This window comes from Zalophus californianus, chromosome 14 (genome assembly GCF_009762305.2).
Source record: "Zalophus californianus isolate mZalCal1 chromosome 14, mZalCal1.pri.v2, whole genome shotgun sequence".
Classification (NCBI taxonomy): Eukaryota; Metazoa; Chordata; class Mammalia; order Carnivora; family Otariidae; genus Zalophus; species Zalophus californianus.
In genome coordinates, this window is record NC_045608.1 from 74,053,749 (window position 1) to 74,073,363 (window position 19,615).

General features: G+C 39.8%; 1 protein-coding gene across 31 annotated transcripts in view; it reads right to left on the reverse strand.

The window, feature by feature from the left end:
- Positions 1-330: 330 nt before the first annotated feature.
- TCF4 (transcription factor 4) overlaps positions 331-19,615 on the reverse strand; it is a 352,937-nt gene continuing 333,652 nt past the window's right edge. For 18 of the 31 annotated variants that reach the window (XM_027576839.2, XM_027576834.2, XM_027576836.2 and 15 more), the window contains 6 exons: positions 12,425-12,560; positions 10,684-10,846; positions 10,139-10,183; positions 6,967-7,196; positions 6,435-6,575; positions 1,605-6,237 (listed from right to left, as the gene is read on the reverse strand). In XM_027576839.2, the coding sequence (XP_027432640.1) occupies positions 6,439-6,575; positions 6,967-7,196; positions 10,139-10,183; positions 10,684-10,846; positions 12,425-12,560 (711 nt within the window). In that variant the 3' untranslated portion in view covers positions 1,605-6,237; positions 6,435-6,438. Of the gene's footprint in view, positions 6,238-6,434; positions 6,576-6,966; positions 7,197-10,138; positions 10,184-10,683; positions 10,847-12,424; positions 12,561-19,615 lie in introns of all 31 variants that reach the window. The other 13 variants (XM_027576841.2, XM_027576852.2, XM_035723992.1 and 10 more) reach the window with 4 other exon arrangements.

Genomic DNA, 19,615 nt, shown 5'->3' on the forward strand with positions numbered 1-19,615 from the left:
TTTAAATGTGTGGTCCTGGGAGTGATTTGGATCTAAGAAGCTCACCAGTTTTTGTGGTTGTTTTCATGATCTCCTTTAAAGGTGGCTCACAAATGTAACATCTTAGGCTGTTAGTCAAGAGAAAAGTGTCTACAACTGAAGCTTAGAATAAAAATTTCACTTGGTTTTATATGAGTGGATCCAATTACAAGACAGAAAGTGGTTCCCTATTTCAATTCATTTGGATATTCTTCCCTTCTCCATTTCTAACATTGTAGGGATCTTCTTAGCTTTTGGATAATATTTTAGTTTCTCCAGCAATTTAGCTTCCCTTTGAAAAATGAACCAGAGTTGAAGTTTAATGTTTAATGTGGTCCTTTTAAATAAAACATAATGTTAATAGGCTATATAACAAACACTGAAGTGGTGCCCAAGCTCATTTTCCCCCTTTTTAGTTATATGGTCAAATATAATAACTAAAAGACTAAATGCTTGTGGCTCTTTTATATATATTTAAAACACACAGTAAGAACATAAGAACATCTCAAATCATTTGGAAGAAAAAAAAAAGGGGTTATCAACCAAAATCTTTGGAAATTTCATAAAATTTAAATATCTGCAAACAGTCCAACCAAAAAGAAAAAAAAATCCCAACATTTGGCTATGGAGGGCACTTCACATGTGAACCAAATGGCGTTATAACATTTTCCTTCAGGTAAACTAGTCACTAAACTCCATTAGAAAGAATACAAGAGCAATATGGAGACATCCCCAAATACCATGTACTTGATTAGAACATTCTGCTATGGAGTGTTCATCTACCACAGGCTTTCCTTTCCATTGCATACATTACTTTACATTTCTACAATGCAATGTTGAAACAGCCTCCAAGTCTTGCCAAGTAGATTGATGTCCATTCTACAAAAATATTAACTTACAGTACATAACACTGAATAATTTTAATCTGTACATTTTTTTCCCTCCCATCATAGGTGACACACGTCAGTTTGTACAAGTTTAGGAAAAAAAAAATCCACACATCTGGTTGTTTACATCTGGATTACGAGTCAACAGAGTCAACCAGAAATGGTGGGGTGGATATAGTTTGAGAAAGTATAAATACAGTGTAAGATTAATTGTGGTTAACAATATCCAGCTCTTCACAAAGTGATACAAAATAAATCATCTTAGATTTTTAACTGAAAAGATCGAGCTGAGAAGGTTCTGCCAGACAGTCGACCAACTGATCCAAGTGGTTAAGGCTGACCTGACTTAGCAAAGCCGCAGCGTAACCAGAAACACTGGCACAGTTCAGAGCTCTTCAAATGCATAGCTTCAGTGTTACACGCACATTAATTATATTCCTTCAATTAGTTAATCCTCTAGACAGTTTTCTTTTTGTTTTGCATGCATCCCGTTCCATTTTCATTAAGGGCATCTCTTCCTTGGTCAATCATGTGCTTTGCTTTTCAATTTGTTTTTGTTAATTTTTTTTTGTATGTTTTGTTTGTTAAGCCGTCAATACCTCCAACACTTGGAAAATGAAATATAGATGTGGTTCTACTGACAGAAGAGAATCAGGGCTATATGGACAATGCAAAATGAAATGAAACAAGTGTCAGAAACAGTTTATAAAAATGGCACATTTATTGCTACAGAACGGTCATGTACATGACTTCATCGAGTAACTACAGATGGGAAACAGGTAATGGCCTAGACCAAGCTGGGTTTGTTTTTGTCTTGAAGGAACTCCAGCACACAACCTGTTTGGACACTTCTACAAATCAGAAATACACCAAAAACATGAAAAAATCGAGGCACTCAGCCACACATTGAAAACAAGGTGTAACTGTTTTATCTTTTTTTTTGAAATCTTTTCCCTTTTTTTCTTTTTTTAACAATTTTTTTTTAGTTTTTAATGCTGCAGCTATGTGTACAGTCGCAAAAAATTTCCCCACTGCGACCTACAACTAAAAAAACAAAACGAAAACAAAAAATAAAAACAAAAAACAAAAAAGGCTACCATACAGTTTCATCTCAGTAACACATGGTAAAATAACATCTTTTAAATAGTAAAATAAAGTAACAAACTTTTACTCATAATGATTCCAAAAATCTACAAAGAAGAAATATTCAGAATCTGACAATTTTTTTTGTAATATTCATGGTATAAAAGGATTGCTCCTGCGAAAAATAAGCCAAATATATTTTTTATTTTTAAATTTAGTTTTTTTCCTACTAGGGTGTACTACAGTCTATTTTATAGCAAAAAGAGCACTAGACAAACAAAGCTTTATAACAAAAAGCCAGGCACTGATACATGGTAAATCTCTGCTTTTTTTTTCTTATCTTCACTTAATTGCATCACAAGTAACAAGAATGAAAAAGGCCACAGTTCATATATTTTCACCATTACATATGTCTATAATACTTGAAATGAGTATGGCAAAACCAGCACTGCACAAACATGAGTCCACTTCAAGTCCCATGAGAAAGAGCATGTCTCTAAAGAAAAACAAACAAAACCAAAGCAAAATAAAGAGAGGCCTAAAGGCCTTGGTGCCCCATTGTGTTGGAATTCATCATATTCCATCTTGACCTTTTTTTTTTTTTTTTTTGTTTCCAGTCAGCCAGCAGACTAAATTTTTGTGCTTGTTTATGCTGAAATTGTCTCATTCCTGACTCAAGTTCACTTTTGGACACAGATCATATTCTGCCTGTTGGATCCAAGACGAAATCCTCTTAACCCCCGAGTCTTGGTTCATCTCCCTCCCCACCCCCCAACCCCTCATCAAAATGAAGATCACGAATAAAAAAAAAAAATCAGGAAATAGGAAAAAGCGCAAAACAAAAAGGAATCGGAAGACTGAATCAGAACCAGTTGTGTTACTGGGTGGACTGACAGTTGTATAAACATTAGTGTTCCTTGCAGCTACACAGAAGACAAATGGTAAAAGTTTCTAGATGAACAGATCCCTATTCTGAATATTCCTAAATTACTTGAATGTGGAGGCGGATTGACTGTTCCAAGTTGCTTTTAAAGTCCACGTCTCTTCGACAGATCCCCAGCCCAAGTAGCATCAGATATACGGTATAGTATGGACCCTTATGAAATTCCGTATAGTACTCTAATCCTAACTGTCTTCTGCTAAGTATCATTCGAAAATCCAACGCAGGATACCAATATCTTACCTGGGTTTGATAATTACAAAACAACGACAAGAAAAAACACACTAAAAAGGCCACATTCCTTTTCACCTTTTTTTTTTCTTTCTTTTCTTCTTCTTCTTCTTTTTTTTTTTTTTAAATGTGGATACAACCCAATTAATAGGTATAGGCGCAGATCTTGTTTCTCCACCAAGCAAAAGGAGTGAGCAGCTTTTGGTGGCCATTAGAAAGTTTTTCGCTTATTTCCAAAGGGAATTCAACAATAGACGTATTCCATTACTGAGTAATGAATACGTCAAAGCTGGTGAACAATAAATTGCAGCTTTTACTGTTTGAGTGAGAACAAAATATAAAGCACCAATTTAAAAAATAATCAACTACAATTTAATTTTTCTTTTTGCTTTGCTTACAGGTTTGAAAAACTTTAAATCAGCTCTGTGAAGCACCTTCATGATAACACGTATCAAAAGTGCCATTCTTAAAATGTACATCAATGCAGGGAGTGTTTCCAGTTCCCTAAAGAGTAAACACCATATTTTCTTCTGTACACTTATCCTGAATGTGATCAGAGTAGACCTGCTTCCTCTATAATATTGTTCCTAGGGATACCCGCCTTGGTAGACTATACAAAATGAGTGCAGAATGTACCACTAAAAGGAAATCTTCAACATACTGAGGGAACAAGTTACACATGGTTTCCATTGTTCGGGAGGAGGGGAGAGTATACAACAGTTGTCTTCCATGCCCTTCTTTGAGCCCCTTTGTTCGTACATTTCACAGGCAAGCCTCAAAATAACTTCATGAAGTTTGATTTCTGCTATTCTCCTAAGGTCTGAATCCACCTCCACATTTTAGGAACTTATCAACAAATCAAAGTATTTTAGTTTTATCGCTACTGAACATATTTACAGTTTTCAACACACACACACAGCTAATCAAAATGTTTATGGGTTTGTAAAAGATGACCACGTGGTAACTATCTTATTTGTTCTTACATTTTCGGAAATGAACATAAAATTCAGATTCTTGTAGCTCACTATTTCATTTAAATGAGACGTTTTTTAAACCACACAGCTTAAAAAAAACAACAAAAACTGATACAATGTATTAAAACACATAATAACAAGAGTCTACATGTAAAAATATAACTTTTACATACACAATTTCAAAATAATGATACGTTTGCCATTTGTTGCATAAAATTTACAAATGTATTTCATTACTATATAACTGGCAAAACAGGAGAACAGATGGAACATTTAGACCATTTCGATGGATTTATGGCATTTACTCAGTGCTGATAGGTGGAAAAACTACTTGAACAGGGATTTTTTTTTCTTAATACATGCCAAGATTGTGTGGCTGTAAAAATAGAAACGAGTTAGAGACAAAAGGATGCTGACAAATACTTAACTAGGAGCACTATTTGTTTACTGCACTATACACCAAAGTCAATCATTATAAAGATTCACGATGGAAGTTGGTTCAATTGTGCCCAGACGTCAAAGCTAGCTATCTGATGAGTTGCTGTGCCATAGCTTGATCTATGTTTCTATCAAATATGTTAAGTATAAACTTCATTCATACTGGCCAGAGAAATACTGCACTACCCCTCCTCAAGAAAGTGCAACTTAATGCTTTAGGACTTATAAGGCTTGTTATAATGCTGCATGATGATTGAATATTGGCATTTTTCAGACGAAGGAGGAGGCAGTTAAGTCATCTACATCTTAGTAAACCCATTTTGAAAACAAAAAATCAAGAAAGCAACAAAAATCAATCAGCTCTGTCACACTACTTGCAATTTTCTCATTTGATGGTTTTTGAACTTTACTTGTTTTTTTTGTTTTTGTTTTTTTCCAAAAATCTGACCATGTATTCAGAAACGCCTCACTGCACACTACTTCGGCTACACATGTAGGTAACACTTGAATCATTTTGTTAAATCACAGCCACTTTGATTATGTTATGTTTCCGATGATATAAACATTGGAAGGCACAGTGGTAACATTGTAGCATTCTAACCTTGTACCTCTGAAAATCCCAGAATAGGGTCACAAACGCAACATTACAGTTCAGACAAACTCTTTTTGCCATGTCTTGGTAATGCTGCTTGTAATATCTACACATGATGTGACTTTTAAGTCCTGTGTTCCCAAAAGACTGGAGAAACAACTTTCTACTTATTTTATGAATGAAAAGCAACATCAGGGTCAGCATTTGATCCTGCACTACCCCTCCAGAAGCAGAGTTGGCACTACAGGTTACGATAACAAACCAGGGAAAGGGACAGAAATAAGACCCAAAAAAAAAAAAAAAATCCGTATTTACAGTAAAATCTTTCTTTTAAAAAAGTTAATCAGTACTATTTTTTTACAGGAGAAAAAAGTCTGAAACAAATGAACAAAAGCTTACCATAGTCACTAAATTTTTAATATATATTTATATATATATTTATATATATATTTGTCATAGGTCTATAAGATCCATCTGTTCCTCCTACCCTAAGGAATGGCTAATGTCATCACTTCGTTGTCATCAGGACGTTTGCTGGTTTTGTTACTAGGGCAGCCGAGCTTCCCTTATTCAATATCCAGTAATTATAAACACTAGCTGACTTGAATACCAACAAAAACGTTCATGTAGTTTTCTTCAGAAGTACACTTTTTCATTATTGCAAGTTTACAATTTTTTAAATTAAATATTTTTTTTCAGACTTACAAATTAATTATATTTTTTTTTCCAAAAGAAGTTTAGGCACAAATGCATTGTTCCACAGTGTGGAAAGATTGCCATTCAGTCTCTGGGCTGCGTCTCAGCCTGCACACGCCGCTTTGCACATTCTGAATGATATGTTAGAGGGTCACCCCTCAAGTTGCACTTTTTTCTTTCTTTTTTTTTTTTGTGTGTTTTTCGGTTTTTTGATAATTGGGAATGCTGAAACCTCTTGCGTCTGCGATTCATAACTACTCAGACTTGTCTTATATTACAAAAAAAGGGGTTAAGGAGAAGTGTTTATGTGGGTTTAAGATAATACAGCTGTTAAGGAAGTGGTCTCTTGTATTAATGAAGCAATGTGGCAGCTTGGACCTGAGAAGGGAAAAAGAGAGGAGAATTAATTCATACGCTTATCACAGAAGAAGTACATGTTTTATTTTTAAGCTCTTTTTTCCCCCAAGGGGAAGAAAAAAAATCTGTTCAATTTGGGGGAAAGCAGACTTTCCTGGCTTTCCTTGCGTGGGACTGACCAGGGAAAGGGTTCCCGAAATGGCTGAGAACACACTTGCCCTTTTACATCTGTCCCATGTGGTTCGACGCATCTCCCATTCCAGGGTGCGGGCCCGCCAAGGAGAGCGGGGGAGGCTCCGAGGACACCTTCTCTTCCTCCCTTCTTTTCAGACACGCGGCTTTCGGGTTCAGATTCCTTTCTGTGGAAGATGGAAGCAGAGCATTTAGTTAGTGCCATGCATCTGGCAGAGGGCGGGAAGGCACTATCCTGCGCACCTGCTGACCCTCGCTCTGAGTTTCTACATGACAGAGCGAAAGGCAGTGCTGGGAAGGGCGCACTACAGCCATCCGTGCGTACATATGGCAACGTCCTAACGCAGTCGGACTTGTAAGAGAATCCTGTAACTTAGCCACGGGAGAAAGGGAAGCTGCCTTACAGATTCAGACGTGATCTGCACCCAACCCAGCTGCTCTCAACGATGCTTCAGTGTCTGCTGCTCTGCTCCTGCTCAAGACTGGCGAGTCCATCCCCACTTAGGGCCGCCAGCCCCTGCGACTTCTACAAGGAGGGGGCGGCCGGCTGGTACTGACCTCGAACTTGCTGCTCCAGGCTGAGGATGACGGCCACGGCCTGGTGGAGGATCAGGAGCTTGGTCTGGGGCTTGTCGCTCTTGAGGTGGAGCTGCACCATGCGGCCGAGCTCCTTGAAAGCCTCGTTGATGTCGCGGACACGCAGGCGCTCGCGGGCATTGTTGGCCATCCTCCGCTCCTTCTCGCGCTCTGCCTTCTGCTCGGGGGTCAGGTCCTCGTCATCATTATTGCTGTGGGACAGAAGGGATGCAACATTTTCTAATGGTGTGGGGAAAAAGAAGGTATCTAAGTTAGTTTTGTTTTCTTCCAGAGCTTTCAGGGGACGTGTCCATCTCCGCTGTTGACCATGGCAGAATTTTACATCCACTTGAACTTGGGACTGCTAAAATGGCGGTGACAATCCATTCACGAGACATTTGGTTTCTCCCAGATATTCAACTCAAACAAAACAGGAGAGGTTAAAGTTAGGGCCCAGAGCACGCCCATGCTGATGCAGGGGGCACAGCTTTGTTTTTTTTTTTTTTTTTTTTTTAAGATTTTATTTATTTATTCATGAGAGACAGAGAGAGAGAGAGAGAGAGAGAGAGAGAGAGGCAGAGGGAGAAGCAGGCTCCCAAGGAGCAGGGAGCCTGATGCGGGACTCGATCCCAGGACCCTGGGATCATGACCTGAGCCGAAGGCAGACGCTTAACCATCTGAGCCACCCAGGCGCCCAAGGGGGCACAGCTTTGATCAATGAGGCTACACTCCGCAAAGCAGGCCACAGTCAACTTAGCCTTTAAGCTACTCTGCATGACCACAGATCAGAGCGTTTTAGACTGAGGGTGTGTGTGTATGTGTGTGTGTGTGTGTGTGTGTTGTTGTTGTTGTTGTTGTTGTTTTTAACTTTCATATGGTCACATCTGAAACCTGAGGAAAACAAGTGTTTGAAAAAGGATTTGGATAGGTCAGAATGAACATGATGCAGCTAAACAGGAGTAAAAAGGTCCTGCATTCAGGAGGACCTGAGAGCGAAGCCCTGAGAGCGAAGACTGGGAACTTTTGTCCACGTTTCACCATTAACAACCTTTGAAGGCATGGCCAATCCACTTAATGTATCTGAGTCATTTTCTCCATGCATTAAATAAAAAGGTTAAAAACATCATGATCTCCATGGCTTTTCACATCATGGATGTTTGTCATCCCCAAAACAAGTTGGGAAAACCTGAGTGGACATCCACTACAGAAAGCAAACAAAAAAAACAAATACCAAATACCTCCTACTTATAAATGACCATGATCTCACTGTGAGTCAAAAACAAAGTCCAAAAGCTAATCTCTGATCCTGAGAACCAAAATATTACATTATTCATAGCAAAGGAATGGCTGGACCCAGTAGAATCTGGAAAGGCAAGATTACTTCTGTCTGTTTCTGGGTGTCATGCTGACAGATTAGAAACTTTTGAATGGAGGGCAAATAGGATGATGGGCCACCTGGAAAGCATGTCATATAAAGAAGGTTTCATGACATCAGGGCTTAAAATATTTCATGGGTGATCATATAAAAAAAGAGGCATGAGAGATGTGTTGTCTCAGAAAGGCAGAACAGACTGGAGAACTCTGAGTGGTACAGACTGAGTTAACATGAGCAAGAAACTTCTTGGGTATAAGAGATGATATCATAAGAGATATACAAAATGAAGGAAACTTCATTGAAAAGTAACAGACTCCTCATTATATGAAACAATATGGAGGTAACCATCTGTAAGGATGTTAATCTAGAAGTTCAGGCATCAATCTAAAGGACCATGAAGGTTAAGCTCTACTTGAAAATTCCATGAATCTGAAATGTTCACAGAAGAAAGATGTTCATCACAACATTTCAGATCAGGAGGACATGGGGTAAGTTATCTAGTCAATTCAATGTACACGAATGTTGGCTTAACATGTATGGCTCTGAATCTTCAACTTGGGAAAATCTCTGGGTAGCTTCCAAATTGCAATAAGGACCAATTACAGCCGAGAAGCTCCAATCGATCAAAAATGGGAGTGGTATTCTTGGGTTGCAAGCACACGCTGCCAGTACAGATGATGTACATAAGCCAAAAACACTTAAAAGGGAGGGAAAGAGGAAGACACCAAAGAAAGATGCTTTAAGACTTGGCTCATCTCCCCGTAGGTTAAACTCCCTTCCAGATGGGCCCGTTCGCCATAGATACGTGCTCGTGGACACACAACTGAACCGAACCAGTGGGAAAAGGTTCTTCCTGTGCCATCTGATCCTTCTCACTTCTGCCGAACCCTCCTCCTTCTCACCCGCGACTTCTGCTGATGGCGAGGAAGCCACGGTTACTATTAATTCGTACCCACGTCCCACTACATAAATAGGAAGTGAAGTGAAAAGAGAACAGAGCCAAATCTCTGCTGGGCCCATCCTGAAGTTAAAATTTGGGTAACGTTTTTAAACATTGAACAGGTCACCACGGCTTTCACTGCGTGGGCCGGAAAGTGGGAACTTGTTTTCCAAAGGTATTCAGGCTAATAACTAATTAGAATTGGTTATTCACTCATAAATAGTAAGCAGAATGGTTATGCAAAGAAAACTGCCTAGCATTGCCTTACATTACAGGCTTAGAGACATAAGCAAACGTCACGAGAGTCACCTTTTAAAAGAAGAAGGTTCTTAGCAGCAAGTTAAAATGTTGTACTGAAACTTCCAAGAACCTATTAATATGCATGTCATGGCCACTAGTTAAATTACTAAGAACTGAGTGGACTGACAGAGACAATGGAAGGGATGTGAAAGCCCCTCAAAATTTCACCAATGTGGCCACGAGTCAGGAAACTCTGTGGGGGTGGTGGGAGTGGAGGGGTAAGGAGCTTTTAGGACTTTTGGAACTTTGGGCAGGACATGTAATAAAATCCATTCCAATCATTATAAAGGCAATATAAAAAGCGGCATGTTCTTAATTCCTAAAGGACATTAGATCTAACCCTGAAAATGACAGCTTTTAAAAGGGGACGTGCAGTCATAGCACAATTTATTTAACTTACAAATAAAAACAACCCAAGGGAATTGAGGCAAAGAACATGGGTGTCACGGTGTTCCAAAACCATCTGATCATCAGATTAGGATTAACATTCCAGGAGATAGATTCTAATTGAAAGAAATCAGATATTTAAGAAAACCAACCAGAAGCTATTTTCCTGCAGTTGTATTTTCTGTTGAAGGGAGTATCTGGGAGAAAAAAGTGAGCAATTTAGGTATTATTATTATTATTATTATTATATATATCAACATGTTTAAGATAAAGCTGGGAAATCAGTATTTTCTCACGTTTGAGATAAAAAAGTCATAGTTGCATATACCTCAATTGAGTTTTCAACACAGCTAAGATCTCTTTTTAGAAATATTTTGGAGAGATCATTTCTGACCAAATTCACAGAATAAGCATAGTTTTAAAAAATCAACCGTTTGCACTTGAATCAGTTACAAATTGTCTGCACTGTGTGCAATTAGCACGAGGTCCAAATTCATAAGTGCAGAGACATTTTAGGCTTCACTAGAGGACCAGTATCTTAAATGATACTTTAGTACCTCTAGAGCAAGCCATTAATTTTCTTTTCAGCTGTAGATTTACCTGCCAGGAAAAAACTGAATAGTTTCTTCCTGTTCTGTTCACTTCATCAAAGTCCAATAAAGGAATTAAATGAAGCGACAGTATCATATACTGTTACCTAGATCTTGACCTAGTAATCGATTTGATATCCTTCTTGTCGTCATCTAACTTCTTGTCCTCGGAAGATTTCGTGTCTTGCAGGTTCTCATCGCCCTCGTCATCTGATTTGATCTCAGAGCTGCCAGAGGAGACGCTCTGGCCCTGCAATCCTGGTGGCATGCCTACAGGAAAAAAAAAAAAAAAGAGAGAGAGAGCGAGACCAGGTGACGCTTCCACCGAAGACTTGAGGCACAAACATGCGCTCTGCAAATTGTGGAGTTGCTGCCTCTACAATTCAGGCTGCTGAACTGTTATCCTTCTGCCGTGTTTTTTCATGCTATCTGGTGAAGTTTCAAAAATGCACCTGTGGAAGCAAGTTTTCCCTGCATTGGCTCCGAGGTTAAATTCTATTTTGCAATCTTTTGGAGTAGATGGTAATTTCACTGTCTACAAAACATCAACTTAATTGCAATGAAAATCATAATCATGAAAATCACACACCTCAATGTTCTGATTAAGAACCCAAGTAAATATCAGCTATTATATTGAGTTTCTTCCATATGCAATGATTTAATAGAAAAATGTCCTTAAAATATAATTCCCAGGGAGTACGCTAAATATGTACCGTCAAGACTTCAATAGATACCCTAATGATATTCTGAAATTAGGCTTCTCTTATCCTCCAGGAGTAATCAGCATTTAAAAATGGTACGTATGGAAAGCAGTTAGCTGCTCACTGAAGAAATTTCTAGCGTTACCACTGCTCAACTTTCAAGATCACAATGCATTTCAACTTTCAAGATCACAGTACATTTTAAAGCATGACCCTCGTGTATCCACTTATTTCTAAGGTAGAAGCGTGTCTACTGGGCATTCTCCTCTATCTGTAGTCACTCAAAATGTGATCTGTGGTCCAGAAGCATCCTTATGACCGGAGCCCTTTAGAGATGCAGAATTCCAGACCCTTGAATCAGAATCTGCATTTTACAAGATCCTCAGGTCATGCCTATGTACACTGAAGTTTTAAGAAGCAGTGGTCTCTCTCTCCACATATTTGATTAACACTCAGATTTGTATAATGTTTAGCAGGTGAAAAAAAGCTTCTGCCCATTCCCATGGCAGATTATCATCTTTATTCTAAACATGGCGGGGGGTGGGGAATGAGAGGATGTTATTTAAGTGCCTGCAAGTCCCTGGGCCAGCCAGTCACCCAGGGAACAGGGGACCTAGGTCTGGCCCCTGCAGTGTCACTTCCTGGGGTCACGAAAAGCTGCCTGGAGTCCGTGGTCTGAGGCAATCATTGCAGGGCGAGATGAAAAGAGTGAAAATCATTCCACCAAGTTCCAGTTTTGAAACATACCTACATTTCCTTCGATCTTAAACGACAAAAACAATTTCCTTCCTTCCTCTTCATTTGGAACTATCATGTTCAGGCTACAACTAACCACATTAGAGGACCCGAATGAGGAAAATGTGGAAATAGCTAAAATAAAATTTCCTCTCATCAGGCTGTTGTCTCATTCTCTGCTGAGAGAGGACCAGGATTTCAGAGGATGTTTGAGCAAAACAGTTCCCGAAGAAACACAATTAGCTGGCTGCGTTCTAACTACTTTCCCATTTGCTTGCCGTTTTTGTACCAAATTTGATTCTTGGTTTTCTGCCAGTGCTTCCTGAGGGATGAATGCCAAGTAAGCCTGGGACCAACACTGGAGTTGCTACTGTCTAAGTGAGGGCAGGGTGCCTTCGGGGGAAGGACCTACCTCTGTAAGGGTCCTGGGGCGGGTTCAAATCAGGGGAAGTTGCAGACTGGACAGGAAGCTGTGGAACTGGAACCTGGTTTGGCACAAGAGAATGGCTGCCTCTCAGGGCCACACCGTCTTCACGATGGGCCCCAACCTGAAAGGGTGAGAGGAACCAGAGTTTAGCGGGAACCAGAGGTAGGGCAGCAAGGACCTGCGAAGGAAGACGGGCCTCTGAAAAACAAGACTCCCAAATGCCTTTCACTAGAGGGCGCTGAAGGACCACACATGCAGTCCACACGTACCGAGGCCCATCACACTCAGTAAGATGCCGCGCTGCACATTCAGTGACAAATATGGCAGAGGAGCTCAGGCAGGTAAAACGTCAAATTGTCTCCCAGGGTGCTGCAGTGGGGCGCACTGATTCGTACCCATCTGTCTTCTATCATGTCCGCCAACAGATCTGACAATTATCTTAATGCCCATATGCTTAATTGTGGGCTTCTCAATTCCCCCATTGCTATCGGAAATCCTACAGGAATTTCAATTTGGCATTCGACTTTCATTTCAGGGGATAAGATTCTCAGGCCTGCCATTTTTTTTTTTCCATAATGCCAGCTAAGCCTCTGACAGCGGAAGCTACGGCAGTATGGGACACAGCCCCTGCTCGGTACAAATATAATAAAATGTCACCTGGCTTTCCAAAACTGGCAGCCCATTCCAAATTAATGTTTACTGCATTTCATCAGCTGCTGAGTTCCAAATCCAAAGGGGGACCGTTTCTGCCAATGCCACCACACCAGAAAATGTACCAATAAAGGTTTTATTAACCACACCAGTAATGCCATCATCGCCGTGCAAAGATGTTTGGACATTTTTCCATTCCCCGCCCCCCCCCCCCACTCCCGCTCGCCCACTATTCTGATCCTAGAAAGACACCATACTGTAAACACTCTTTAGGTTTCCATAAATAAAATTGCAGATACAGCATGATGACTTGGTCTGGAAGAAATACTGCTGAGGTTTTTATTAACTACTACTACCCACTCTGGGGTCCAGAGATGTTGCATAGAGACAGTGAGACAGCTGAAACCAGTAAGCGTTTGCAGAGCAAGAGGAACGTGAGTAGCTTACATTTCGTTTGCATTTCCAAGGAGTTATTCTCTGAGCCTATCGTTGGGTGAGCACTGATGAGGGACAGTGGGTCTGACACTAAAAATATTTATCCATGAGTTTCTACTGCTACGAATCAAAAAGTTTATTTTTTCCCAATCCCCAAACAAAAACCCCACAACGCAGAACCTTCCTTCTTTTGCTGCCAAGTGTTTTAAAAGACTATTTCCAAAGAATGCAACAACAATAAGAATCTGAACCGACAACAATAAAATTCACAGAACTGAAGGAAGAACACGCTATCTACAGGCGACCTAGTATAAAGTATCACCATTATATAACCCAAAACAGTGCAGAAGGAAATAATGCAGGGGGGGAAGGGGAGGGATCCCGTAAATCATACTAATTGCTCAGATTCACAATATAGCAAGAACATAAAGGATTTACAGGTTCGTGAGCATCAGGAAGTATAAATGAATGCTGTGGCTAAGAGTCCAGGAGCTGCCTGCCACCCAGAACATTCTGAATGGTGGCTATTTCGCTTCTATGCGAGTGCTTCAAATGTAAGGAGACCATGATTGCCTCCTAAAGCAGCCTGTTCCATTTTAATCACAAGTTGGCCTCCTTGTATATTCCACCCACTGACTCTGGTTTCAACTTCTGGAGTTCCATGGAATGAGTGCAAGCCCCCTTCGTATATGTAACGCTCCCCCCACCCCCCACCAGGCCACAGCTCCCTCCTCTCGCTTCCAGGCAGGTCAGGCCCACCCGATGCCCCCAACCATTTCTCACTCACTCTTGGTCTGTTTTTATATTTGCTCCAAAGGAGTGATAGCTATTTTCCATTCAGGTTTTGATTTGCCATTTTTATATTTGTGATTTAGAAGACTGATTCCATCGATGATTATCCTTTCAATCTAAGATGTCAACTTATAAGGATGAATTTTACAGGGCTTGATCAAATGGTAGCTCTTTAAGTTTGTCAATCAATGTTAACCCAAATAATTAACGTAGCGCTGATTCATATTTATTGGTATTCCCAAAGGGTTTAATCTGGTAAATTTCCATAGAAGATGATTCTAAATTGGAATCACTGAAGGTAACCACAGGATTGAGCCTAGCAAAGATATAAATCCCTTTTACGTTAAAATCAGTCTATTAAAACACTCCAAGCTTACTTTGTAAGCATCTATGATGTAATTTAAGGTTAATATTTTGCTTTTTACTTGAAATATATTCAGATATTGATCCTGCACTTCTTTTTTTCCTTCTAGATCACATTCAGATTAGTTTTTACAAGAGGAAAAAAGAGCCCACAACCAATGATCTTTATATTTTCTTTGCCTCCACTATTATGAAAGACTGACTAGAAAGGATATAATAATGAGAGCCAAAAATACCTAGATTTTTAACTGTAACTGGTTTCTTTGTTAGTTGTGTAACCATGGACAAGGTATTCAAATCCCAAATGGGAAAATAACACTAGGTTATAGAGAATGAGTCCCATGTTTATTGAAAAGGGAGGTAATATGCAAAGCAACTGTTATATAATAGGTACATAGTAATTATAGATACTGTTATGTGAAAATATCTGAAAATACTTGCATACTGCATAAAAATAAGAGTCTACGTGGTTCAAACACCTTCAGAACACAAGCTACCTTCAATCATGATCATCTTTGCACTCTTTGTCTCTATTTTGTTCACATGAACTTGATTTTAAATCCTTCTCCTACACAATGAGAGTAAAATCTTAAATGGTATTACAAGTATGTTTAAGAATTATAAATATGTTTGTTCCAACTATATTCATTTGGATTTTAGCCATACATATTATACCTAACTTTATCTATTTTCTATAGATCATCTTAGGTCATCTCAAATATTATACCTAATCATTTTCCCTCCAGGAAGTTGGGAACAAAGTTACTCTTGATTTTTTTTTTTTCCAGAGAGAGCGTGCGCACATGTACGTGAGTGGGGGTTGGGGAGTGGGCCAGGGCAGAGGGAGAGGGAGAGAGAGAGAATATTTAGCAGGCTCCACACCCAGTGCAGAGCCTGACAGAGGGCTCGATCTGACGACCCTGAGATCATGACTTGAGCCAAAATCCAAGAGTCAGACACTTAACCTACTGAGCCACCCAGGTACCCCTACTCTTGATGTTTTAAGTTCTCCCTGGTAAACTTTGTACATTCCAGGCCAAATGAATGAATAATGATGGGTCCAGATCCATGTGGTAATGAGCCTGATTCTCCAGGATCAATTCCATTGCCTGGGGCTGTGGAATCATATTCCAAAGAATTAACTTTGCTTTCTTTGTTTCCTTGGCCACAGGCAGCTTGTCTTAACCCTGTTTACTTCTCTTTCAGAAACATTATTTCTGGTCGCATAAGAGACAAGGAAAGAAAGATAGTGGATGGCCAGCACAATCCATCACTAGAATACCTCCAAAATAGAAGGAGGAGCCATGTGTATATACAAGGGTCAGGGCTTGTCCATCTTCCAAATAATAAATATGTAATAATATAACTAGAAAAAAGCAGATTCTCCAACCCACAAATCAATTCTAAGGATGGCACCTATTTTTAGAAAATCTATACTTCATTAAAGCCCTATTTTGATAATGTTTTCATCTAGATAAGCAATAGTGTAAAGTTAAAAGCCAGCCTAAAAAAGCAGTTAATTTTATCAATATGATTATAATTTTTTTTGCAATCTTTAAGAATAGCCTCCTTAGTTACATACAATGTGGTTTTAGATATATTTATGCTGAATGTAAAAGACAAAACTAAAATCTCAAAATTATTTGGTAAGTGTTAACTGACATATGTTAATCCAAGAAATATTTACTAATTAGTTTGTGCTTGTCACTCCAGGAGGTGCTAGGGAGAGGGCAGTGAATAACTTAGATGACCTCATGGAGCTTACAGTGATCCTCTGCAGCATTTTTGTGCACTGATCAATGTAGTGTAGCAGTTTTAACAGTAATAGTAAGTCTCTCAAGTAAAATGATGTTCATCATGATTTCTGTAATTTGGGTTTTAGACCCAGAGAACTCTTCGGACCTACAGCCACTCCTTGTCTCTCATGGGCAATTCATCCCAGCCTCTCTTGTCCCTCCGCTGGTACCTCTACCTCTCTGGCTTCTGTCCCCTCATGGCTACAGCCTGGACTCTCCCTTCATGCGTATCTCTCAGTACATTCTTTCAGGTTCTGTACCTGCTGCTAACTCCCTGTCTGTCTTAGTATTTCTGAGTTCAGAATGCCAAGATCATCTGATGGTGAACTCCTCATTTTGAAGCAGACATGGGCCATCCTTCGAATGGGCCACTCTAGGGTCAGGTGTCCCATTAACTGGTTCAATGAGCTACAAAAGAAGAGGAGGTGAGATTATGTGGTCCAAGCATGGCTGCCCCCCTTCCACCCATATATCATGTCCCCCAAATCATGGCTCTTAGGTACAAATATCTAAGTTACCCTGCATCTCAGGTCAAGTTATAGTCAAACCCTGACACAGCTATTCAAATTCTCCTGGGTTAATTTATCATTGGGAATAATTAAATATCTTTAGAAGTACATTACTCCTTTTGGATCACACAAGCACCATATAATTTAAATAAACTTATTTTCCAAGGAAAGAAATGATGTATTAATTAGAAGCACTTTTCACTCACAGTATAGAGACTAAAAGGGCTTGCGAGACTTGGAACCCAGTTAGGCCAAACTCTCCATTTTACAGAGAAGAAAGCTAGGGTCGGAGATAGTTAAGTGACTTGGCAAATGTCTAGTAAGAAGACTAAAACAGAATTTGAGCTCAGAAAACTTAGAACAGTATCGAACAATTTGATTTGGGATGTGTGTCGGTGTGTATGGGAGCAGAGTTAAGCGACAAAAGGGGTTTTGTTTACTTCCCGGAGCTTTTGTTTACGACAGTGTGCCCACATATATGTAGATGTGTGTGTGTGTAGATATAGATATGAAAACCATTTTATTTTTCTTTATCACAGGGGAAAAACCACCATAGTTCACCAACTATGGCCAAGGCCAAGATGTCTAACTAAATTATAAAATTTAATATTTGCCACAACTCCTCCAACATAAACAGATTTAAAAGACATGCAGCTACAAATTAGGTGGCTGTTGGCAAGGCTGTTTTAATGTGGGGATGCGTGCAGCATCCTGGTAAATATCCTTATGCTGATCCTTGAGCTCACAACAAACACCACAAACAAAAAAGACATTCAGTGTTTCTGCTCTCTTTGTTTCCAGGGAGTATTGTGAAAGTAATTATTCTGTTGTATTTAAGAGGCCTATTTCATGGATGGGAAAATGTATTAAATTTCATTTGGCAGTTATTCAATCCTTGTTAATGTTATCTCCAGAGATAACTGCTTCAAAGCCCGCTTTCAGACCTCCGTTCCTTCTCTTCTACCATAATCCTTCTAAAAGAGTGTAGGACGGGAACTTTGGGAAACTTGTCATCAATTTCTAGACCAAGCGACACTAACACAAAACTCGATAGGCCATCAGGAACTTTTTGTTATAGCCAAAGAAAAGTTTGTTATTAATGGCATCTGGTTCAAACTTTTTCTTTTGACATAGGTGTTTTTTAGAAAGAAGAAACAAAACAAGGAAATGGGACAAAGAAAAAAAGGCCTGGTAACTTTTACTTTTCTCTCTTCTCTTTCTCTTCTTGTTTTTCCGCAGACACAAAAGAAAAGTTGATGGGCTTTAATTGTCATTAGACACCCAGTAACACAGAAAGCAGTTTGGGTGTTTGAATGGTAATGTCCCCACGAAATAGCAATCAGACATGACAGTTGGAGAGCGCTAGATTTCAGTTTCAATTATCTCGCCAGATCTCCGTCATGTTAGAGGAAAGCAAACTTATTTTCCCAAATGTGCAAAACACCATTTAGTCCAAAAGTGCATCTTTTAAAGAGGTGGGAAGTGGCCATGCAGACTTTAATGGCTCACAGATGGGGACCCGGAAGTTCACGAAACGGCAGCAGTGGAAGGATTCTGCGGGGAGCAGTCCCAGGGGCACCGAGATGCGGTAGAAAAGGAGACCCGCCTCTAATGACCAACTCCTTTGTGCGAGCAAGCTCGAACATCTGGGACGCCCTTCAACCACAAATATCACTTCCATATTTCTCAGTCTAAAAACTTATCAGACAACTTTTTAAAAATTCCTGTGATTAAACATGCAAAGGACTCTTCACTAAAGTCAGATCTAGATGCAATTCTTTTCTTTGGATTTTGATTCTTGGGAGATGTTTGTTGGGGGGAAGACTTCCTCACTCCAGAGAGCACCTGTTTCTTCCCCCAGAAATCTCACAGCTTCGCTTACACTTTGCCTGAAATTTAAGGTAATTCCTTATTGGGCAATTCTAGGGAGATTTCTTTAATGCTTATTCTACAGATGATAAAATAATTTTCAAGAGGACTTAAACTTGATGTAAATGACCCCGACTTGGCCGTCCTGACTTGTCACGTGATCAGCTAGGCCGGAACGCCCATGGATGTCCACCGAAATGGTTAAAATGAATGATTCTGTGATTTAATTCGAGAGATGCAAATGGCTGTTACCTGATTTCAGTTCTTTTTTTTTTCTTAACTCGTACGTTCCATCTATCAAACCTGTTTCATTTCTCTCCTCTGTATCTCCACCCTCCACCCCACCCCCCAAGTCTCTGTGTTACTTTCCTACAGTGGAAACCATCACTGGATGCAGTCCACCAAGTAAGAACCTCAGCAGGTGGTTCGCGGAGTCCATTTCATCCCTTCCTGCCCCGGGGAAGCAGGTTAGTAAGCAGGTTGTAGGGAACTCAACTTAATCCGTGCCTAGTGAACCATGTCTGTCGAGCCCAGAGATTATGGTGAAATTTTGCAATTGCTGGTATGCAGCTTCTTTTGTTTGGACTGAAGGAAAAGACAATTATACACTTGATGTGTACTTGGGAGTTCCAATCCCTGCAGTACAAACATACCTATGAGAGTGTGCACAACCATGGGGCAGGCTTCCATACAACCCCAACTGGCCTTTTTTTTTTAATGCCTTTCTTATCATCCAAGTAACACACGCTTATTGTAAAATA